This window comes from Gadus macrocephalus, chromosome 10 (genome assembly GCF_031168955.1).
Source record: "Gadus macrocephalus chromosome 10, ASM3116895v1".
In the NCBI taxonomy this organism is placed as follows: Eukaryota; Metazoa; Chordata; class Actinopteri; order Gadiformes; family Gadidae; genus Gadus; species Gadus macrocephalus.
The window spans coordinates 6335863-6360862 of NC_082391.1; the positions used below are offsets into that span (position 1 = coordinate 6335863).

Below are 25000 nucleotides of genomic sequence, written 5' to 3' on the forward strand. Positions count from 1 at the left end.
ATCTGTGCATTTGTGTGTGGATCAGATATGCACTGTAATGCCTGAAGGTTAACTCTGTCATCACCCATGTTCAGCTCTCTCTTTCTTCATCTCTCCCTGTCTGGTCGTCTGGCTCTCTAGCGCACAGGGGACCAACTCAATCAGTGGTGCTTGTCAGTCAGAGAAGATGAACAGTAAGGCTCCTGGACCTCTGGGTCTGTCGCTGCCCAACATCGACACACTGACACCTTATCCCAGGCCAGGGCACTTCACTACTGAACTACTGAAAACAGCTCCAATGAGTTTAATTAACCAGAGCTGGTAACACTACAGGTTATGTAGATAATGCATGTATTTAAGAGACACAGATCAAATACCAATAACCGCAAGCATCAACAATATGCATGAGTAGTGCTGAAGAGGAAATCCATAGATCAATTCTGGAGTTGAATTAACATGGCATTGTAATTGATTAAGGTATTAAAGCGTCGGCCTTGTGATGAATGGCGCGACATAAAGCCTTTGCAACATCAGCGAAAGCGCTTGATATAGGAGAGAGAGAGAGAGAGAGATAGAGAATAGTGGCAGGGACTGCAGAATCAGATAGAGAGACATTGACTCTAAAAGGAGTCTCCCACAAACCTGCCTTCCTGTGCAAGATAAGATACTGCACACACTTCTGTCCAACCACACTGTTTCTATCTGAGCCTCCTCCTCTCTCTTGCCTTCAGGGCGTGGCCAATCAGAAGTGGACAGGTGAGGATAAGTCTCTGAGGGCGGTACCATCTACGTAAACATTCAGCGTGGGAGAGGCCACGCCTCTTTAACCACCTGTCTGCTCCGATCAGACGGAGCGCCACATAAACATATTGGCATCTGTGGGCGGGTTTGATGAGGAGGAGGAGCGGGACTCTGGGAGGCTGGGCGGTGATTGAGAGGTTACGTGGGATGCTGGGAAAGATAAACAGAAACAGCCAGCGAGTGACGGGCAGATGTGTGGGCTCTGCCTCGCTCCTATTGGCCCCCGCTAATGTGACAAAGAGCAGGAATAATAATAGCACTGCTGGCGCTGATTAGAGATGTCAGGGGAGAGTCTGCCGGCTGTAGTGTGTCCACAGAGACACACAGTTCTCTACATGGTGCCTCAGTTTACTGGAGGGAAAAAAGTGTTGTTGCTTTTTATTGACTCCATTTGCCTCTATGCCTGGTAGAGCCTTAACATAGATTAAGAGAGAGAGAGAGAGAGAGAGAGAGAGAGAGAGAGAGAGAGAGAAAGAGAGAAAGAGAGAAAGAGAGAGAGAGAGAGAGAGAGAGAGAGAGAGAGAGAGAGAGAGAGAGAGAGAGAGAGAGAGAGAGAGAGAGAGAGAGAGGGTTTAGCTTTTGTCCCCAGAGGAGGCTGTGTCAGTCACTGATTACTTGATCACTCCAGTCTAGCTGAAACGTGCACGCTCCAGCTTCAAACGGCCCGGACCCCTCACCGGGCCTCTCACTGGGCCCCCCAGTGCACCACTGAGATAATGCACTGTCCAGTTGGGAGAAAGAGGAGGAGGAGAATGAGAAGGATGTAAAGGGATGAAAGAGGAGAAAGAAGAGGGGGACGACAAAAAGAGGAGGAAGAGAGGAAGGAGGGAAGATGAGTGGTGAGGCCAGATGAGAAGACGTCTATCCTGTTGTGTGCACGTGAGTGTGTGCACCTGAGTGTGTGCACGTGAGTGTGTGCACCTGAGTGTGTGCGCGTGTGTGTGCGCCTGTCAGCATATTCAGCCATTAGCAAGTAGCACTTCTGGTTCTCCCGACCTGCACTGGTAACCATTATCCACTCTCCTGCTCTCAGCTCTCCTTCTCATCCTCTCTCTCCATCCATCCTTCACCATCCACCTCTCCGTCTGCTCCACCTGTGCCCGTCTCTATTCATCACTCTGCTCTCTGCACTTCACCGCTAACCGATGCGTGTATTTCTTCCAGTGCCATTTGGATTAGCATAGAGAACCCTGTTTGAGTCCAGTGGGCATAGTTTCAAATGATTTGACGAGGTGTTTCAGTCAATATCGGCTTCTAGAGTCCTCATTCTTTCTGTATCTGGGTTTGAGCTCCTACTGACTATAACACCATATTTAATAGAGCATTTCGGACCAAATTACACATTTGATTACTTTCACACTAACGGTAATATATTTGTTTTTGGGTTGGTTGATTGCTCTTGATATCAACCTGGTCTCACAGGAATCGACCTGTGAAATGACCACGGATACTTAACTCAAAATCTGTGGAATCCTCAAGGAAACAAGCCAATTTCCGTGATATGGCCACAGATTTTGCTCCAATGCAAGTTAATGACACTCATATTCCATGCAGATCCCCGTCTCAACGATATATATATACATATATATATATATAGATGAATGAAATTTATATTGACGGTATGGCACCATATCCCTATTCTCGCCCGTGCACCCATCTTGAATTTAATAGACAATTTTCGTTGCTTCGAGGAGGTCTGGTGTTCTCCGTATATAATCAATAAATAAATATATATAACGAAATAAATAAATACATAAATATGTACGTTTATTTATATATAGATACATACACATACATATTTATACATATATAGGCCTATATATTTATTTATTTCTTTTGTTGCTTCGAGGAGGTCTGGTGGTCTCTGTATATATAATAATTAAATAAATATATAAATAGTATATATATATATATATATATATAATATATATATATACACATACATACATATTTATTTATTCATTTATTTATTAAGTTATTTTATACGGCGACCACCAGACCTCCTCGAAGCAACGAACATGGTCTATTAAATTCAAGATATGCTGGCGAGAATAGGAATAGTGCCATACCGTCACATGGTTATAATAATTTTTAATATAATTAACATATAAAGCGTATAACGAGACAACAGGACGATCTAGTTGTGAGCCAGCAGAAGCTGCATTTTAACCGAATTCGGCCTATAACCTTATACATATCATAGTCTAGCTCTATATACACGTCAAATGTGTGATATGCTGTAGGCCTACGAATAGGCAAGTTTTTTATATTATAAATATTTAAATATTGTCTGGTTATACCTGAACCACATTCCCCATAGAAAAAATTACACTGTGTTAGTTGGTGTTAAAACCCTCTTCGTTGATTGGATTGGTGGAAGTGGATTTTCAATGGTCAGATACAGATCTTGTTATAACGATAATAGCTACATGGTCTACTTATAACATCATAACTAAATAATTGTATATATAATATATATTTTAATATTTAATTAATTCAATATTAAACCAATGCATTTCAATCTGGAGATTATTTTCTACTTCAGAAGGGGGTGCGGACTGCGCAGGATTCGTCAAAACAACAATCCTATGGTGGTTGCCATCGACCGCCTCCTTCCACACCAAGCTCATTGATTTAACGAGGCAGGGTTATTTGAAACAATTAATTAAGTTATCATGTGTGAGAGGTCATTCCTCCCACTGAGTGTGCTTCCTATTTATGTCTAGTGTACCCCTAGGAGGCCGAAGCCTAAAGGAAGTGATGCAATAGGTGACAGAGGCGAGGACATTAACAAGTAAGCTATAGACCTGGGATCTCTTTTATATCAAAGAGGATCTAAAAGGATGCATACAATTAACAACTGGGGGGCTCCAGCCCTACAGGAAAGGCTCACACAGCATCATCAAATGCTCCATTGAAACGCATTGGCAACAAGCTGTTGCTAGAATTTAATCTAAATTAGTTGATTAGATCTTCTACCAGGGTGTATTTTGGGATTACTCTGGAAATTGTGGGTCTCTGGAAAAAAAACAGCCCTAACCCTAACCCTAACCCAAAACCTCAGCCCCCCCCCCTCCCTTCCCTCGGGGTCAGAGAGGGACCAGTTTCGGTGTGGGGGTCTCAGTTAGGCCCTAGAATAAGGTAGTCAAGTTTCAGGGCGGTATGACCATCCTATCTCCAAAAACTGTCTTTCAACCACATTCTGATCCACTAGGTCTTGCAGGCAACACTTCTGAGAGGCTTTGTCCAAAAAACAGTCCATTTGGGAAAACTTTTTTTCTGTAAGGGCTAGAACTTGAATATCTCAGATATGTCGTCCTCGGGACCCTGGGAAATATGCGTATACATTTTGGCATTTCTAGCTATCTTGAAAAGGCAGGAAAAGGGGCGTGACCTCCAACAGTAGGGTAACTGTGCATAATTCAGGTTAGTTTCTGGTCCCCATTTTTGGTGGGATGGAGGTATAAATCAGTCTGGGGTCAAAAGGTCAAAAGGAGCTGGCAACACGCCCCTTATGAGATAACAAAAAGTTCATTTTTTTTTCATTATTAAAGAGAGTCCTGATCTCAGATATGCATGTTGGATGGCTAGGGTGTAGGTCTGGGAAGAACTTCAGCCCAAAAAAAGCCGCCAGGTGAGGTGCAACGAGATGGAGCACTTGCTGAGTCATTTCTTTTAGGGTTGGAATAATCGTATGCGTCCTTTGAGACCCCTGTTGATATAAAAGAGACCCCAGGTCTATAGCTTACTTGTTACCTTGACTCAGAAGTTACCTATTGCATCACTTCCTTTAGGGCTTTGGCCTCCTGAATGATCATTGTAGTATATTTGAATGCCCTCTTTCATAGATATGACGTCGCCACCACTGGGACGTGGCAACACTTCTCCATATCAATATGGGGAGGGGGGGTGCTTGTGGACAGTAGGGGTACACTAGACATGAATAGGAAGCTTGCAATGAGCATTTCACCACCAGAAATAGTCAATACACACTCAGGGGGAGGAATGACCTCTCACACATGATATCTTGATGAATTAAATGAACGATTTAACTAATTAAATCGTTAAATCCATGAGCTTGATGATTTGCTTTCACAAATAGGTTATAAGCTGTGTCTCTAGCAAATATGTCCGTGTGCATCTCTCTAGTTATAGTGCTAGTTATAGTGACATAACTAGCCACCAGAGAGTTATCAAAAAAAATGAGTCACATTGATTACAAAAGTAACTTATTAATTAGAAGTCTACACTGTGGAAAATTGAAAGATATGGGGGGCGGTCGATTGCAACCACCATAGCAACCATGAATTTGGTTAAAATGCAGCCTCTGCTGGCCCACAACTGGATTGTCTCGTTGTCTCGTTATACGCTTTATAAGTTAATTATACTTAATTATTATTACCATGTAGCCTTTATTTTCTTGGCGTTATCATTACATCCTTTCTCGTTACATCGATATAAATTATTGTTATAACGAGATCTGTATCTGACCATTGACCATTCTCTCGGAAATTCTATGAATGAAATTCATATTGACGGTATGGCACTATATCCCTATTCTCGCCCACCCATCTTCAATTGAATAGACCAGAATAGACCGAGGAGGTCTAGTGGTCTCTGTATATAATAAATAAATAAATAAATAAATATGTATGTATGATATATATATATATATATATATATACATATATACATTTATTTATTATAGACAGAGAACACCAGACCTCCTCGAAGCAACAAAATAAATAAATAAATATATAGGCCTATATATGTATCATTATGTATGTGTATATATATCTATATATATAAATACACATACATATTTATTTATATATATTTATTTATTTTGTTATATATTTTTATTTATTTATTATATACAGAGATCAACAGACCTCCTCGAATCAACGAAAATGGGTGCATTGGTGAGAATAGGGATATAGTGCCATACCGTCAATATGAATTTCATTCATATAGTATATATCTATATATACATATATATATATGGTCATTTCACAGATCCCTGTGAGACCAGGTTGACTCGGTCGTTGATACGGGGATCTGTGTGTGTGCCACGGAATATGAGTGTCATTAACTTGCATTGGAGCAAATTCTGTGGGCATATCACGGACAATTTAAGTGATTCAGTGAGGCCACCACGGATTTTGAGTTAAGTGCCAGTGGTCGACTCGGTCGTTGAGATGGGGATCTGTTTGCGTGCCAGAGAATATGAGTGTCATTAACTTGCATTGGAGCAAAATCCGTGGCTATATCACGGAAATGTGCGTGTGTCCCGTGAGGATTCCACAGATTTTGAGTTAAGCGTCCGTGGTCATTTCACGGATTCCTGTGAGACCAGGTTGCTTGATATAGATCACAATCTTTTTCCACACATTTAAAATGCTGATAAATACCTGAAACCGAGGGGAGGTCAGAGCTTGGTTCTGAGTGGACATATCAGCTCTAGACCATTTTACCTCTTAGCCTCAGATAAAAAGTGCAGAGCCGCACCATACCGGGGTTTTCGTGTGTGTTTACGGTTGTGTGAGTGTGGACTCACTGATGAAGTTGGTCTGGTCGGTGTAGATGGTGCAGTGCAGAGCCGTAACATTTCAGGGTTTGGCATGTGTTGACGGGTGTGCGTGTGGACTCACTGATGAAGTTGGTCTGGCCGGTGTAGATTGTGTACTGCAGCTCGTAGGAGGTGACGCTGAACTCGTCCTCCGACGTCCAGTGCACCGTGATGGTGTCGTGGGACGCCGTGCACAGTTCATCTCTGATGGACGGCGGGTTGGGAGCTGGTAGATCATTGAGAGGGATTTTATTTATTCTAATTCATTAACATCAACATCTTAGAAATGTGTGTGAGCGTGTGTGTGCGCTCACACAGCACACAATTCGGTTCATTAATAATTTCCGTAATTATTCGTTTTTTGTTCTGGTTCTTAAGACAATGTTCCAACATGGGCCCTATTTTTATCCATCCTTTCATGAATGCTGGAATGAGGTGTGAGGGGTTTTGAGTTACATAAAGTAGGCTATGCAAAACAGAAGGGAGCCTTCCTGCACTGATTATTAAAGAAATTAGAGGGAGTAAATTGAAGTGAACAGACATCACTTCCTTACTAATGAGATATGACACTAGAGGATAACAAGGATACTCGGTGAGCTAACTAGAAGCTGTACTTTATGAGCTAGCTATGATATTAGCTAGTAGCTAGCCACCGGGGTCATCCCTATGTTCCCCGGGTCCTATGTTCCCCGTTTTTCCCAAAAAGGGTCCTATGTTCCCCTGTAGCCATACACACCGGGGGGGAGCATAGGACCCTTTTTGGGAAAAGCGGGGAACATAGGACCCTTTCTGGGAAAAGGGTCCTATGTTCCCCGCAATCTATCAATCTTTAAAAATATTTAAACTTTGACGCGACATTCGCGTGATGACAGCCAATCGGCGTTCAACAGCGTGGCCACTGAGTGACATGTGTAACGTAAAAGCCAATCAGCGTTCAACCGGCCAACTCAGTGCAGTGCAGTCCCAGGTGAACTGCAGCATTGAGGAGAAAGTGATTGTTGCCGTTTGCGTTATATACTCCTATATAATAGTATATAATATAATATAATTGTATAATAATATCACGGCCAAAAGCTCTGTGCGCCTCCGGATGGCCGTAGCGTGGGGAGCTCTCGTAGGGATTGGGCTTCTCGGGGTTTGTTTACCGGCGTATGAATAGACTGCGTCGTCTCTCGCAGTCTACGTCTCTCCCTCTTCCACAAAAGATAAAGACATGCAATGGTAGTTATCTCGGCCGGGAATTTGGCAGTAATGGTGGAAAAAGTAACAGACCGGGGAACATAGAACCCTTTTTTTTTAAAAGGGTCCTATGTTCCCTGGTCACATACATATTGGGGAACATAGGACCCTTTTTGGGAAAAGCGGGGAACATAGGACCCTTTTTTTAAAAAAGGGTCCTATGTTCCCCAGTCTCATACAAAGAGGGGAACATAGGACCCGGGGAACAAAGGACCCGGGGAACATAGACACGCTCCCTAGCCACCGATGAGTGTCTGGCTATGATGAGGCTAACACTGACAAACTAGTTCCAGCTAGTTGGGTTCAAACAGTGCGGACGTTTTCACACAGATGTTATTCTGAAAACACTGTGCTGACCTGGGACACCTTATTTAAAACAACAATTCATAGCGCAGACTTAAGATACCGACCAATAGCAAACTAAGAACTATCCACCTCTAATGCAATAGCACTCTTGTATTAAGCTCACAGTTATCTATCTACAGCCAACTGAGAGCTTCACTTCTCTAAGGCAGTATTTATTTGCTAGCTGTCATGACGCTAACAGTAATCTATATGCTATATGAGACTGACTCAGAGCTGTTCTCCTCTAAGACAACCGCTGGTAGCTAGTTCTGTTGAAGCTAACAGCAATCTATAGGCTATATGAGACTGACTAAGAGCTGTATTCCATTAAGACAACCGCTGGTAGCTTGCTCTGTTGAGACTAACAGTGATCTTTCTTAGCTGACTAAGAACTGTACTCCTCTTAGACACTAGCTGGTGGCTATCTCCGATGAGGCTACCTGTCAGATAGTCCAGTCCCTCCAGGATCTTCTTCTCCCGGGTGAAGTCCAGGGCGAAGTTATCGAAGGCCTCGTTCAGATTGACGTCGGGTATCAAAACCTGGGAGGAGGCGGTCGCCATGGCAACCCTGGAGAAGGTCACACGGGAGGCAGGAGAGGGAAAAAGAGTTAGCAGCAACATGTGCCCCACGACACAGATGTACTCTCTCGGTTCCAGAGGTCATTGGGACAGGATGTGTGTGTGTGTGTGTGTGTGTGAGGAGGGTGAATTGTGAGAGATTCACACACACACACACACACACACACACACACACACACACACACACACACACACACACACACACACACACACACACACACACACACACACACACACACACACACACACACACCAACCCACCTCTCGGCCACGTTGCGGGCGTTCTGGAGGAAGCGGGTGTGGTCGTTCTCCTTGAGGCTGTGCTCCGCCTGGGTGATGAGTGCGCTGGAGCGCTCCAGACACTGACGGCAGTTGGCGATCTGCTGGGCCAGCTTACGGAGCTTCATCACCTGGACAGACGGACAACAAGGCGTTGAGTAGGGTAGGGTGGCCCGGCTCAAGGCAAAGTGCGGTCGACTGTGGACGTTTGGGGTTTGAACCCAGAACCTGGAGTCAAACCTCCACACGGCCACGTTGGACTACGTGACAGATGTCGTTGAGAAAGAATCTTACGTTTCTCCTTCAATTATCAAATAGTGACTCATAAATGGTAATTTATTTCCTTTTAGAGAGAACAGAGTAGAGACTGTTAACCGAATGTGGCTTTGGACTAGTGGAGCACTTTCATAATGCTTCCATCCAGAAACGTGTAGATGGTTCTCTACTGACAAATATGTTCAATGGACACTTTGATGTACAGTACATGATCAGTAAATGTAGCTTTCAGAGTTTTGAGTGTAGCAAGGATGTCCTTGAATTTTCCCTTTTGAAAACACTTTTTTTAAACTGCACTATATAACTTTTTCACTGTCTGAATAAAAAAACATGTCTGCCTTCAGCTAAATCAACACTGGGGTTTCTTCCTCTCTAAATAAATTTGGTCTGTGGGGAATAGGAAAGAAAATCACATTTCGAACAAATGTAATGGTCTGCAGAAGAAAAAATAGTTGAGGCTCCTACTCAGATTGACTTAGATGTGGACAGATAGTACTCAGCCATATTTGTGCACACCGTTTTGCGTGTGTGCGTTGACCGGCCTGCGTTGTTCAAAGACACAATATTAAAATGCAGGCCATTTCCAGTTTTCATTACCTTCCAAAACTGTTACCAACGCACTCAGACTTCACTGCCACACGGACATACTTTGTCAGCTGTTTCTGAAACATTCTTTAATAAAGAGTTCAGTTCAGTTCAGACTGTCAGGGCCTCGGAGAATCATAACATTCAAACGCGTTCTTACTTTCGCACAGGGGATGCTTAAATACTATTTCCTATTGATGCAGCGTAATTACTATTAAGCTTATTGTATTAGCTTAATGCATAGTTAACTCTGTAAAGAAAGCTAAATCAGAACCATACCTTTCCTAAAGTATCTTAAGGGCATAAACCAAACCTATGAGAGTTATTGTATTAGGGTTAGGGTTAGGGTTATTAGGGGTTTCTGGGTTAAAACAGAAAATGGACAGATCAACATTTACAGTTTTTTTCAGTCGCTAACAAGCGTTTTTCTAAACAGTAGTCACATTTTCAAAACTCTAAACACGATTAGCACAACATCGGTCCTTTGTGGCCATTTCATGTTGTTTTCACACAATATGCAGTCAGTGAACACATTTATATAATGCTTACATTTTCTTAACAGACAAGCTATACCTCCAAACAAAATTATGGATTGTTTTTGTATTATTTACAAATGTTAACACACAACATCCCACAATTGCAAACACAATATTCCAAACCTTAGATACAGTATAAAAACCTCTGCTTCTGCAATACAGTAATATCAGTTCTAAAACAATATATCTCAGCTGATAATAAACAAACAATTGAATAATTGACACACAGCTGATGTATGTTGGGTATATTGGGTCAACCACAGCTGATTCCACTCTGGCTTAGAATCAATGGCATTACTAAAAGGAGGACTTTGAGGAGTGATGTTTTTGGAAACAGAAACCGAAAAAGATGTCTGGACGAGGAAGAGTTAGAGCAAGGGGCCCAGGGAGAAGAGCAGGCCCAGTGAGAGGAGCAGTGAGAGGTGTAGTAGTGAGAGGAGCAGGAGTAGTGAGAGGAGCAGGAGTAGTGAGAGGAGCAGGAGTAGTGAGAGGAGCAGGAGTAGTGAGAGGAGCAGGAGTAGTGAGAGGAGCAGGAGAAGTGAGAGGATCAGGAGTAGTGAGAGGAGCAGGAGTAGTGAGAGGAGCAGGAGTAGTGAGAGGAGCAGGAGTAGTGAGAGGAGCAGGAGTAGTGAGAGGAGCAGGAGTAGTGAGAGGAGCAGGAGTAGTGAGAGGAGCAGGAGTAGTGAGAGGAGCAGGTCCAGGGAGAAGAGCAGGCCTAAGGAGAGGGCAAGGTAGAGGTATAAGAATGCGTGGTGGTGGCATTCTAAGGGCTACAAGGGCAGTGGTGAGTGATGGAATTCGTGCCACTATCATTGACCATGTGATAAACCACGGTCTTTCACTAAGGGAGGCTGGTGAAAGAGTACAGCCCAATTTGGGGCGGTCAACGGTTGCGTCAATTATACGCATCTTTCAACAAACCAACAGGTAAGTTTGCATTTTACATGGATTGTTTCTATTCTCACTTGACATGTCAATGAGTCCATACAGTAATGCATATGTTGTTGTTTTTTGTCCCTCAAAAGAATGCAACGTCTTCCTCCCTCTGGGGGAAGAGGTAAGCTCCTTAATCATCAACAAGAGCTTGCCATAGTAGATATGGTTGTTGCAAATAACGCAATTAAACTGCATGAGATTCAAAGCAGAATTTTGGAGGACCAAGAGATATTTCACAATATCAATAGCATCAGCCTCGCAACCATTACGCGGACATTGTCCAAACACAGAGTGCGGATGAAACAGCTCTACACTGTTCCCTTTGAGAGGAACAGTGAGCGAGTCAAGGTGCTACGACAACAATATGTCCAGGTATAGTGTGTATATTCAATTCAATGTACAGTTCTATAAGCTTTGCACTTTTCAAGTAGGTAACCTACTCAGTAATAGGTTACAGTACTGTATGGTATATAGTACTATAATGGCATGATTTACATAAATTTTGTTTCAGAGAGTTATGGAATTGGAGGCCAACCAGGCCCCTCATGAATTCGTATACGTGGATGAGGCAGGATTTAATCTGGCCAAAAGGCGTCGACGTGGAAGAAATGTCATTGGAAAAAGGGCCACAGTTGATGTTCCTGGACAGAGAGGGGCAAATATCACTATGTGTGCGGCAATTTCAAATGCAGGATCACTCCTCCACAAATGTCAGGTTGGACCTTACAACACCGAGCGCCTCCTTGCTTTTCTCGATGATCTCCACCAGCGCCTGGTTCCAGAGCAGGATCAGGAGGGTGAAAACAGGAGGACCTTCGTTATCACCTGGGACAACGTGGCCTTCCATCACTCACAAGCAGTTACAGCATGGTTTGAGGTCCACCCAAGACTGATTCGTCTATTTCTTCCACCCTATTCACCTTTCCTCAACCCCATAGAGGAGTTATTTTCTACATGGAGGTGGAAAGTCTATGACCATCAGCCACATGACCAGTTGTCCCTCCTTGAAGCCATGGATGCTGGCTGCAGGGACATCACAGTTGATGATTGTCAAGGGTGGATCAGGCATTCCAAGCGGTTTTATCCAAGGTGTATCGCCTTGGATAACATCAGATGCGATGTGGATGAAAACTTGTGGCCTAACCCTGAAGATCGCAGGGATTAGATAAAGGAATTTTGTGTTTTTTTTTAGTTCTCCCTTTTTACTGGGCTTTTTGCTGTTGCTTTTTTGTTCATGGATATTTTGTTAACTTTACAGTAAACGATACTGTAAAACGTTTTCTGTTGTATCATACTGTAAACAGTATTTCTACTATACCTCCTGTAGTAAACAGTAAAGAAAAAAAAACTGATTCGCTTTTTACTGGAATGCTTTTGAATGTGAACATTACATGTGGATATACAGTACAGTTCCCAACCAAAAAATTTGGCGTAAAAAACAGTTTTGCATGCAAATACCTGTAAAACTGAAACATAAAAGTCTATGCAGTTTTTGTAATGTCCACAATAGCCAGTATTTTGAAACCTGGTGTACTTTGATTGGCTGCATGTTCCTTGTGAAGTGAAAACAAGAGTTATTCTTTGAAAGAATAATTTCATTTTGAGTCAGATGTCCAGTGTTTTGGTAAAGTTAGTGTGTGCAGAGAAAGATGTCTTCTATTTTGAAATGAAGAGTTAGTATATAGTTAACAAAATGTGCTTTTGAGAAGAAAATGATCTATTTGGCCAATTGTGTTTTGTAGGTGTAAGTCTGTGTTAAGAGTTTAGAAAAAGTATTTTAAGTATAGGTAAGCGCTCGTTAGCGATGGAAAAAAACTGTAAATGGCCTCTGCATGTTTTTCCATCGATTTCTTTCATACATATGAGTCTTTTTAAGTGAAATTATGTAAATCAGACGACAGACACAGATACAGTATGGAAAGCAGAGGATGGCTTCAAATACAGGGGTGGGTACAGAAAGCCTCGGTGGATACTGGATACTGCTCCGATACCACGCCCTTCCTAGTGTTCTGGACCCTACACAGCTGTTCATTATCATAATCTGCTTTCACTACACAAGACAGAGTGCTTACGAGGTAACAGACTGATAGACAGATAGAGAGACAGAAATAAGGCAGGATATCCATCATAATGTATTGCACATTTTAACCAAATTTTCTGAATTTCTTCAAAAGGAATGACAATTTATGTGCATTTGCCTTCACTACTAGCAGGTAAATAAAAGGGGCTATTAGTACTTGGTTCATCAAGATAAGAAGAAGGTGGTGATAATTCTCCGTCAGTCACAATTATACGGCTGTGGAAGAAGTGGGCCTAGAACCTCGATAAAAGCCTGGAGACGGAGAGAACACTGGACAGAGGGAAGGAGAGTTGTACGACTTATATTACAGATATGTGCACTCAGAGCAGTCCCGGTAACCAACCTCAGTTTATTCCAGCGAAAGCTCTCAGTCACGTAATATCTGTTGGAATTTATTCACATTAATTGGCTGAATCAGTTCCCATTGCATTTACTAATTAACCTTTAATCGATACACAAACTTTCCACCTTCCTAAACATTTTGCGATATTGACTTTTTTATTACTCAAATTGAAAATGTGCATATAACTTTGAATGGAATCATACCTATTGAGAGCAAGAGAAAGACAGAGCACGTGTGAGATTGAAGTGAGGGAGGGTAGGGGTTCAGGTATTTAATGTACTCTGCTTAAGTGGATGAGATGGGGCATATGCTCCAGATATCATTTACCTAACGCCTGATTAATTGCATCATTCAAAACATGCAAACGTGTATTACTACTCAATCTATGAGAAACAAACCATCCAAAAGTCATGTATCACACTGTTTAGTGTCGTATTTATGTGCGTGTGCTGGGACATGAAGACTTTCCTCTCCACTTAGTATTCAGCCACCATTAAAACCCATCCTCTCTAGTCTCTTCTCCTCCTCTGTCCCTCGATCTCTCTCCTCCGTCACTCCCCACCCTCCCTTTCCTCCCCTTTCCTTCCTACTGTGCCTCCTCTCCTCTCCTCTCTTCCTTCACCACTCATGCTTTCATCAAAACACACGCTGATCTCTTTCTCTCATAAGTCACAGTGGAAAATACGTGCACCAGCACCCAACCCCATCAGTCAGACACACTGGCTCCTTTCAGCTCTTAGCTCCGTCTCCCCACTTCTGAGTATGTTTTAAGTCTCCGATCTGTCTCTCTGCGGCCTTAAGGGGATCTCGGTCAAGCTCCCGAACTTCACTTCCAGGGCTTGCAGGATTTGGGGAGCATCGCATACACAGACAGACACAAACACACACACACACACACACACACACACACACACACACACACACACACACACACACACACACACACACACACACACACACACACACACACACACACACGCACACGCACACAGACATAAAGAAGCAGTCTGAAGTGTTTGTCTGAAGTTTTGTGTTCTTTCTGATGTTCAGAATAATTGTTGGTATTTTATTTCTCTTCACTCGGCTTAGTCAGTGGCGTGTAAACGTGCTCCTCGTCTTCACAGGCAGCCTAGATAGACACTCTACGCTGAGAGCACATGGACCAACTCAGCTTGAATCTTTTCATCCCTCATCCATTGTGCAACTCTTCCGTTTGTCTAGCAGATGCTGTGACCTAGAAGCCTGGATTGGATGGGATGCCTCTTAGAAAGACACACACAAACAAACTCACTAACTAGGCTAACCAACTAACCAACCCACATTCCTACTCACTATTTATAACAAAAACTTTACTCCAATCCTGGATTGTCTAAAATGTTCTTACACATTTTCACATTTACTCACTCGGACGCCGACATCAACGTGAACCGCTGGCCAGACAGAGCTCCAAACACCCACACACACACAACCTGGCGATATATTTAAGGGTCCTAGAGGCTTAACCCCATCTCAGGAGCAGACATCAAAATCAACCGCAGGCCAGACAGAGCTCCACACATCCAGACCCCCAGACACCCAAAATATCCAATGTATTTAGAGGATTCAAGGTCAATTTTTATCCAAGGGTAAAATACTGAACCGATTGGCAGTTTGTGGATGAGGGGAATTATTATAAGTGGGTGTGTATTCTTTAATACGTTCATGAGGTAGTTTTGAGGTAGTTTCCCTGTTCTATAACGAAAAGTAGGCTATCACTCTTTTGGAGAAAGTTGGAATCTGAAACAAAACTGCTTCAATACAACTGCACACTTTGATGTCATCAAAAGCAACCTATATCCACATACAGCAGTGCTAGTAAACATTGGCCTTTAGCGCTGACTGCTATCGAGATGAATGATGAATGCAGATTACAGATAACGATAATTATAGGTCTTTGAATGTAGTTTGGGAGGGGGGTGGGGGTGAGGGGTGGGGGGTGAGGGGTATTCAGTTGGTGGAAATCTGCAACCTCACTGCTAGCTGCTACTTAATTCTACAAACTGGACCCTCAACTCAATAACATTCAACCTAAGGGTGACATATTATACCACCAGGTGTGAGTGTGATTAGCCGTTAAAAGCCGTTTTTAAATAAACCTGCTGGTATAATGTGTCACCTTTAAAATAATGGACATTGCCCCTTATAAAAGCAGTGGTACAGTAATGGCACAGCATGATAAATGCTGTGAATCAACCACACATAGTTTGGCTTTGTTGGCCTTGACAGCAACGACAGCAGTACAGGCCTGGAACACGGTACCTCCTACCGTCAGATGCAGCACCATGCGTACCTGAGCAAACCAGCCCTGTTTTGATACGTTAAACCACATGCCTAGTGGTGAACAGTGCCTCACGGGTCGACTGGAGGCCTTAAGAATGTTTATATTTCGAAGCTAATGTCTATAATGGTGTTTTTAGAAATGCATTTGTAAAAGAGACACAGAGGTTCTGGGCTTGTTTATTGGAAGCACCATTGATTTGTGGATGGTTTTTTTGCAGCGCAGTTTATAAATTGGTGACAGATCGATCACCGTTTGTATTTTAGGAAGTAGAAACTATAAAAATACTTTTTGAAATGTTTTTCTATCCAATACATGTTACATATAGATAATTTGTGTTCCAGCCAACCGTTGGACCCATATCCTCAACATTCAAATTGGGGACAAATGCGCCTCGGTGAATCACCATCCCAGAAACAAACATACATACAGTACATGCAATTTTTTGGGGGTTGCAGAATAATGTAGGACAATATTAGAAGAAACGGCTCAGGAAAAATGACTTTCAGAATACCAGCATGCACATTTCAGCTGCAAAGTCTGCAACTAAAATACGATACAGTCCATCAAAAGCTCCAAGCACTCAACGTATTTAAAATAATAAAGTATTTTGTCCGATTTTTCAGAACGGCATGTCCCTGCCAATCATCTTTCAGAGAGAACTGACAAATAATTTCAAAGACAACAGCAAGAGTTTCTTTATGCCTTAGTTGACACCCAGTCCACTATGAAAGCAATGAACTGGCAACACACAAAGGCAAGATATTCATGCATACATGCATCCATATATACATCAATAACATCTTTATCCTAATATTATAGTCAAGTGGGGGCAGGTTTATATTGACTATGGTGTTGGAGTCACGGCCAAAAAAAGGTTATTGGTTCGTGGCTTAGAGTCCTCATCCTACCTGTAAAAACATATAATCCCTCAGTTCTCCTTAATTGCTTTCACTTTCAAACTTTGGATAAGAATTTCTTCTTAATGACATAGTCATGGGTCTCTCTCTTTGTCTACATAAAACGGCAGTAAGACCCTGAGGTGAACAGGTCGCATGCGGCGGTCGAGCGAGAATTCTTCATGTACCTTGGACTCCTTGATCTTCACAGCGATGACCTGTTTCCTCTGGCGGATGATCTCCACCAGCTCATCACACTCCTCCACCAGCTTGGCCTCGTGCATCGCAGTGTTCACCTGCACACACACACACACACACACACACACAGACCATATGAATTAACACAGGGCAAGAGAGCGAGAGTGAGCGAGAGAGAGAGAGTGAGAGAGACTAAAAGAGCCAAGGAAAGGAGGAGACTGACCTAAACTTTAAAATGCTTTCACAAACGACAGAAGGAGAGATAGAGAGAGAGATAGAGATAGAGATAGAGGGAGAGAGAGAGAAAGAGCGAGAGAGAGAGAGAGAGAGAGAGAGAGAGAGAGAGAGAGAGAGAGAGAGAGAGAGAGAGAGAGAGAGAGAGAGAGAGAGAGAGAGAGAGAGAGAGAGAGAGAGAGAGAGAGAGAGAGAGACCGAGACCGAGACCGAGACCGAGACCGAGACCGAGACAGATAAGGGGAACTCAAAGAGCCAAAGAAAGGCAGAGACTGACCTAAACCTTCAAATAATTCCACAAACGGCAGAGAGAGTAGAATCAGAGGTTAAACTGGACCAATGATCTTCCAACTCCAATACTTGGGGGCCCTCTTTTTTGTTTTAAACATGGTAATAATAGATATATTCTTCTATGATCGTCAACATACTTATCAATGCCTATTTTTCTCTGTTACTATAATAAGGCATAATGATTTTTATGATTTTTAAGACAGCCATTTAATTTTACATTTTACCTTCCAAATGAACCATATCTTACAGAGAAGATTACAAAGAGAGAAGTGAGAGATGCCATTTTTGGTAATTTCAGAGTTATTGTTATTGTCTTATAAATTGCTCTTTTTTTTGGTAAGGATTCCAGTCAGGTGCAAAGCATATTGAACAGTACAATCCAATTACTCTATTATAATGATGGTCCCAGTTGCTCATGCCTGTTAAATAGAGGCTTCAAAATTGAATTGACACATGACGTTTTCAATAGTGAATACCTCCCTTTTGACCAGATCTAGGGAGCTTGATTCTGACGATAATGTCCAGTAAAATAGGGGATGAACGTGGCCTGAAGAGCCTGGCCTGGCTCTTCTAATTCCTCAAAATTAGTTTGGACTGAGGCATTGTATATATCGTACATAACGCTTACACAAGTATTACTATATACTCTGTATGTGTGGGGCGGATCTGGAATGCCAGGCCGGCCCATCTGCGGAATATCTTCTGCCAAAACACAGACAGAGCAGCCAGCAGCCTACCTTTCACCAGCTCTCCGGGAAAACCTGTGTTAATGTCGGTAAAACACTGACCCGGCTTTGGGCCGCGGCCCCACAGATCTGGCAACCCCCGAAGAGTCAATTATGTAGTCAGTGTCTTAACAGCTTGGGGTTTAGTCAGTGGAGGGAAAGGGCAAACAACAACAATAATTAGAAGGCAGAGAGCAGCAAGGTATGAGTCTGAGGCTCAGAGTCTCTGGAAAATATTGCGAAATATTGAGCAGAGCAGAGAGCTTTTTCGCTCCTACGTAAGCAACTGCAAGACAGGTGAGAAACCTCCGGAAAAACAAAGCCAACGCGGGGGGAGTTTCATAACTCTGTGATATTTGACATTCATTCCAGGAAAAACAAAGTTATTTGAGGTCAGATGATGCTTGCCTGTTTGAGTAGCATGAGTAAAATGAATTTGAGCAGTTACAACCTTAGTTGAATGAGTTTGTCCTTACACTTTTTATTAGCTCGATGAGTAATAATTTCTTGTCTTGCTGCAGCTACAGTTTTAGCACTAATAATTGGGCTAGATAAAATACTCAAAGAAGAATGAGGTGTTCTATCAAGAGAATAATATTTCACTTGATATACAATCAGCAAAGTCATCCACATTTTGACAGCCAGCAATTTTAAAATTACTTAAAAGAACAATGATTTTAAAGGTTGGGTATGGGATTTGCGAAACGCCAGCAGATTTTGAAAATAAACAACTCAAATGGTCCTACCCTCTCTCCTTCAACGCTGACTCTGACTCCACCCATTCCAAGTACATGGACGCGCAATCATGCATGAGTGAACACAGATGCGTGTGAGCGAGCCATTAGCTACTTAGCTAGCTCCAGTGACCGCAGGATAACAACAAACAGAAGCTTGCTCTGGGTCACGAGCTTTGAGTACGTGCACGAAGGGGTTGCGCGGGGAGCGGGGGAGGGGGAGTGCAGTGCGACCGTTTGATTGACGTACTTACTGTCCAATGCAACTCGGTGGCTCTGGAAATCATTGGCTGGAGTTTTTCGAGCCCTGCCCGTTCCACAGATGATTGACTTGTTTAATTTTCATTTCAGTACTTCTAACTCAGTGGCTGTAAGTGGGCATACATTTTTGTAAAATAGTTTTCTTAAGTATTTGTTTTAAAGCCTTGCTAATTATGCTCGTTATTATTATTTTCTCCTCATAAAATTGGCACAAAAATTGTATCCGTTTTCAAGTCGTAACAAATGTTCTTTACAGAAAGGGTCAGATTATTAACCTTGAATTAACAGTAGTCAATGCAGTAAGCGTTAAGCAACAATATACTGACAGAGAATTAACAGTTCGATAAATGTCTTGTAATAATTAACTAGTTCATGTTGACTGATGGTATTAATCTATGCACTAATAAATAATATGGTTAGGATGACCCCCTAGTGGGTTAACGCTTAGGGAGTTAGGGTGAGGCAATTAATAAAAGATTTGTAGCAAATTAGTTAACTGTTAGTTGTTAGTTAATGCTGTTTACTGACATAACTAATGTTAATTAATGGTTACGTTTTTTAACCCTTATTTTAAAATGTTCCCAATGCTCTTGGGGAAACTGAGGTCACAACAGTTCAGAAGGCTTTGGATTCAGATTATGCGCAAATCATTTGGTGGACAGAACTACACGTCGTTAAGACACAGGGCCGGCAGTGATTGAAGAGACCAATCTCCTGTCAGTTTTATTCCGGTCCACATAGTTAACAGAGCTGTGGTATTAATGTCATGTGGCAGAGTGTCAAACTACTTAACCCCCTGAGACCCCTATCCACTCAACTCTGCATAAAACTCATTAGTCCTCTCACACCCACTAAGCCACTTGAATAACAACATGTGTCAGACATGTGTACACACACACAGCCACACACACACACACACACACACACACACACACACACACACACACACACACACACACACACACACACACACACAAAAACACACACACACACACACACACACACACACACACACACACACACACACACACACACACACACACACACACACACACACACACACACACACACACACACACACACACACACACACACGCGCACACACTATCTCCAGATAGACAAAATATACTGCTCACAGCTGGATATTTTATATCCAGAATGCAGTATTAAAGGAGGTCTAAGGCCTCCGGTCAAAACACACGCTGTTCAGTCTGAGAACACAAGACTCCACAGGACTCAGAAATAAGAAATAGTCCTACTAGATAAGTGATCAAGGGAGGAAGCATGGAGGCACACAGATGATGTCCTATCTTCTTCTTTTTTGGCCCCCTACCCTTGGGTGTCTACATTAAAAATATTCATGTCCAACATGTAGCAAAACCTAAATGTACTCTTTCCTGAGCTGAGGGTAGTAGAACTTCCAAAAGGTTGTTTTAACTCAGTAAGTGATGCTATGTATTACATGAACCAACTGGATGATCTTAACCATATTCAGTACGGAGTAACTTATTTATCCAATTATTTGTAAACAATGTAAAAAATGGGAGCCGGATATGTTGATATATTTATATTTTGATATATATACTGATATATTGAGTTCTTGCCAGTATGTCATGATGATTTACATTTACATTTACATTTAGGGCATTTAGCAGACGCTTTTATCCAAAGCGACGTACAATAAGTACATTTGTCAAAAGAAGTGCATCAATATATCGCTGTCGGTACAGAAAGGATGTTCATAGAACCAAGTGCAAGTACAGCAATCGCTAGGCTAACCAATTCCCCGTGTTACAGCAATGATAGCAGCTACTGCAGCTGCTACACAGTTAAGTACTATAATACAATACAATACAATACAACACAATACAATACAGTGTACAATGGTGGCCAGAAGGGGGAGGGTGGCTATGCAGTGTCGAGGTGGACTCTGAACAGGTGAGTCTTGAGTCTTTTTTGGAAGATAGTGAGTGACTCTGCGGTCCTGAGAGCGGCAGGGAGCTCGTTCCACCACTGAGGTCCCAAAACCGAGAAAAGTTGTGCCTTTGCTAGCTCCTAGCGATGGCGGTACCAGACGATGATCAGTTATAATGTGAGACACATCTAGAGCCGGGAACAAGCTATGTTCCTCATTATTTTGTAGCATTGAGCTTGTAGTGGTTGTCTGAAATTCTAGTATTACTACTGTGAAAATCATCTTCATGTTGTATAATCGTTTCTTGATGATTGTTCTAAATACAAGTCATGTTTGAATTTCAGGTCAGATTTAGTTATGGTTTTATAATTATGTAATACTTTTATTAATTAAAATGACTGCCCAGGAAGTTTTGACACGGTGGCGTAGCCGTCTGGCAGGTGAATAAATAATGCATAAATAGAGCTAGGCCCTACTTAATGTTTAAACGAGGCCAAAAGACAAACAATCTCTAAGCTACTTCTCATGGTGAGGTGATTTAATAAACATAATATGAATCAACTACAGAGTGTTTTGTCTGTTTACATTTCTGTGTATCAAACTATTTAATCGAGATTGTAACAAATTATTTGATCATAAACATCGGCCTAACTTGTAAAATGTGTTCAATTTGAGCAAACCTCTAATCTTCAATGATCCCCCTCCATCATCTTCCCGCAACACTGTATATGAACACAGTGCTGCCCATTGATGAAGGCCATATAATAAAGTTACAGTGGCATTAAAGCCTTTCTGGTGGCAAGATTAGAGAAGGGCTGAAATCATATTGTCCCGTTGGAATCAGCCATGGACAGGAAGCTTGGCAAAGCTATTATTCAATGAAAACCGGCAAAAAGAGTGTGCAAACATTCAATGCCCTTCTGACCGCCCCCCATACCGCCTCCATTCCTGATAAGGGTGTTCAAACACACACATTTGATTGGGGGGCGAGTGATGCTAAGTGACTGGTAGATTGAGCTCCCCCAATGGCACGGTGTGAGTCGCACCCTGAAAGCGAGCACGAGGGCAGATATATTCTTTGGGAGAAGTGGAAGGTTAGGGGATTATTAAGTAGGAAATTAGTTAGTTGCAATAAATATTTCAGTGGAGTTCTAATATCATCATGCTGGTAGAAGACTACTGCTCTAAAAGGGGTCACATAGTTGCTGCATTAATTAGTATTTTCTAGGTTTGTAAGCGTAGTAGAGAAGCGCGTCTGTAAATATTAAACCAGTGGAGGGAGACTTGAGTCAGAGGGTCCCTGACAGTAGGATTAGGGCAGCAGTTAGAGCAAGCAGTGGATCCTAACCCTGTGTCCTCTCTCAGACAGGGTGTGTGCTTCTGAACCCTAACCCTCAACCTACATTACTGTACAAGAACCTAATCTTTGGCAATGAGCAGCCTATCGTTGTCAAATGATATTCAAACACATGTTCCATTAGCGCACATAACACACATGCGCTAACACAAAGACAACCTTTACTGTTAATTAGGCCTACTTTGCATCAAGGTCACCAGTGTAAGAAAACCGTGCACACAAGTTGCTCTAAAACCACTGGAGCAGTACTGTGTTGTCCCTTCTACGGGAGGAGCTCTTTGGTGAACTAAGTGAGCCAGGCTTCCATGTACAACCCATGGTTTATTAAGAAGCATTTTCATTAAATAGGTTAACGTTTCTCAGTGCTTCTATCAGATGGTTACATCACACGGCAAAGGTGGAACCAAATATTGGCCAGGATGGAGAGGAAGAGAAGAGAATGAGGGTCAAGCAAATTGAATATCTATCTGATTGTCTGGTATGAGGAGTGTACCTGAATTAACAGAGCTGGCGATGACTTGTCAAGCCAATGCTGACACAGAATCTCACTCTGGGCAAGATCTTACCTGCGGAAAAGCCCCGCAAGGCATTAGCAGTAGCCCTCAAGTCCACCAGATGAAAGCAACAGACTTGTTTGGGATTTGGGGGTCTCCTGGGATGTCGAAGCTGATTCACCCTGCTTTTGATCATGTCTTTGACGCCAATAGAATTTGAGGCAAACAAGAATTTGGGTCACCCCTAAAACCCGTCTGTGATTCTTCTTGCTTTGCACCACAGTCTACGCCCATGCGTGCCACTCCGATCCTCATTGATTTACCTTTCTTACGTTGTCTTACTTTGTTGTCTTCCATCCTTTCAGATACATAAGGTTATGCATCCTCAGGGTTACTTGAGGATGCCAACCGATGAAATACACTGAACTATGAGCTGTCATCTTGCATATCTACTGTGCATGTTATTTGACTGCAATCTACTTTGACTTGAGGGCACAACATTTCTCCACAGAATATACAGCGCTTCACCGATGGGAATAGCAAAGGTAAACAATGCTTTGTGAGAATCTGCTACTGCCAACGATATACCATCCTGGGCATCTTTAGTACTGTGGCGACCGGTCCTGAGTGCCGCAAAGGATCCTTTGAGGGTCCAGACCGTTATTAGTTGGACTTTACGCATGCCTCCTGGGTCCTTTGCGGTTCTGACATTAGGTGGTTACAGTGGTGCAGTTATAGTGTACACACCTAGTTGAAGGTGGAGGTGGGAAATTCGGACTCCGCCACTGCGGTGTTTAGGGTGGTAGGATAAGCCTTGTGATGGTTGTGTGTTCTGTGGGTGTTGTGTAAATAAAGGCAGTTCCTGTAGTTGTCCGGTAAAGGGGGCGCAAGAACCGCAGATAACGTTTCACCCTACTTTGTATTTTATTATTATTAAATTGTTAGCGAATTAGGGAGCTTGAATATCATTGTACTGCTAACATCTGACATATTTGAAATATTGAATTGCAAGTACCATATATTTGTTACATTATTCAGGAGTACTTAATTTGCCTTAATTTTGTTAGAGAATGTGATCCTGTTACTGACTGCTATTCATTATTCTTACACACTGCTTTTTGTAGAGATATTCAACTTCACATGATCTTTGGGTGTATGGACTAGTAAGCAGCATGACTCACTAGACTCTAGACATGACTGTATCTACTAGATACTACTACTAGATTGAATTTATATAGCGCTTATCTGGACACTCAAAGACGCTTTACAGTGAAGGGGGGACCTCACTAACCACCTGCTGTATCTGCTCCATACATGTCAGGGGTATCTGAAGGGGAGTCAGGGGGAGATAGTCGGTGAGCTTGAGTCACCGGCTTGTGGAGGAGGAGAAGCCCCATTAATGCTCAGCTGTGGCCGCTGATATTTATAGAAAGGCTTTTCTCCATAGCTTAAACTCACATCTAAATTAGGAGACAACCCAATCTTACCTTATCAAGCTATGGCTATTAGAACATAGCTTGATATTTTTGGTCTCATTGATACTGTAATATCCATCAGAAATAATAACAATATACTAAATTCTGCATATGTTCATCTCCAGTTTAAAACCATAATGTCAACAACTAAATAAAAAATTTAAATCTGGGTCAGGCAATATTTTTTTTATGCATTATATTGGTCATATTTGTTTACATGTTTTTGGTTGTATTTGTGGAAATTCTCAACATCCCGACAACAATCAATAAATCGAATAAACACTAAATAAACTAAATAAACAATCTGGTATCAGAGGCTGTGGCAGGCTTGCTAAGCCAAACATCACATTCGGCACGAATGAAACGATTGGATGGCTTACCTGTCTGTCTACTTACCTGACACTCATTGCACACTACCAGAGTGTACTAAAGTGAGCAAGCTAGTCATACGCTTTAGGGGAGTGGCTTTGGAGGGAGGCCTGATGGGAAGGCTGGGAGTTTTTGGGTTGGATACAAAATCTATCTTCCTCTGGCTGGTTCCTCCAAACTGCAT

General features: G+C 42.3%; 2 protein-coding genes and 1 non-coding gene across 7 annotated transcripts in view; 1 reads left to right on the forward strand and 2 right to left on the reverse strand.

Moving 5' to 3' along the window:
- The window catches only part of mid2 (midline 2), a 152044-nt gene that overhangs the window by 19250 nt on the left and 107794 nt on the right, over window positions 1-25000 (reverse strand). For all 5 annotated transcript variants that reach the window (XM_060062294.1, XM_060062296.1, XM_060062291.1 and 2 more), the window contains 4 exons: window positions 16952-17059; window positions 8774-8922; window positions 8374-8501; window positions 6432-6575 (listed from right to left, as the gene is read on the reverse strand). In XM_060062294.1, the coding sequence (XP_059918277.1) occupies window positions 6432-6575; window positions 8374-8501; window positions 8774-8922; window positions 16952-17059 (529 nt within the window). The remainder of the gene's footprint in view (window positions 1-6431; window positions 6576-8373; window positions 8502-8773; window positions 8923-16951; window positions 17060-25000) is intronic.
- LOC132465598 (uncharacterized) lies at window positions 10356-12551 on the forward strand. Its single transcript, XM_060062299.1, has 3 exons — window positions 10356-11115; window positions 11214-11496; window positions 11636-12551. Exons 1-3 carry the CDS (start codon window positions 10538-10540, stop codon window positions 12287-12289), a joined length of 1515 nt encoding a protein of 504 aa, XP_059918282.1. The 5' UTR covers window positions 10356-10537; the 3' UTR covers window positions 12290-12551.
- Window positions 16495-16624, reverse strand: LOC132466649 (small nucleolar RNA SNORA13). The gene has a single exon (XR_009527924.1). It is a non-coding gene; the product is annotated as a small nucleolar RNA SNORA13 (small nucleolar RNA).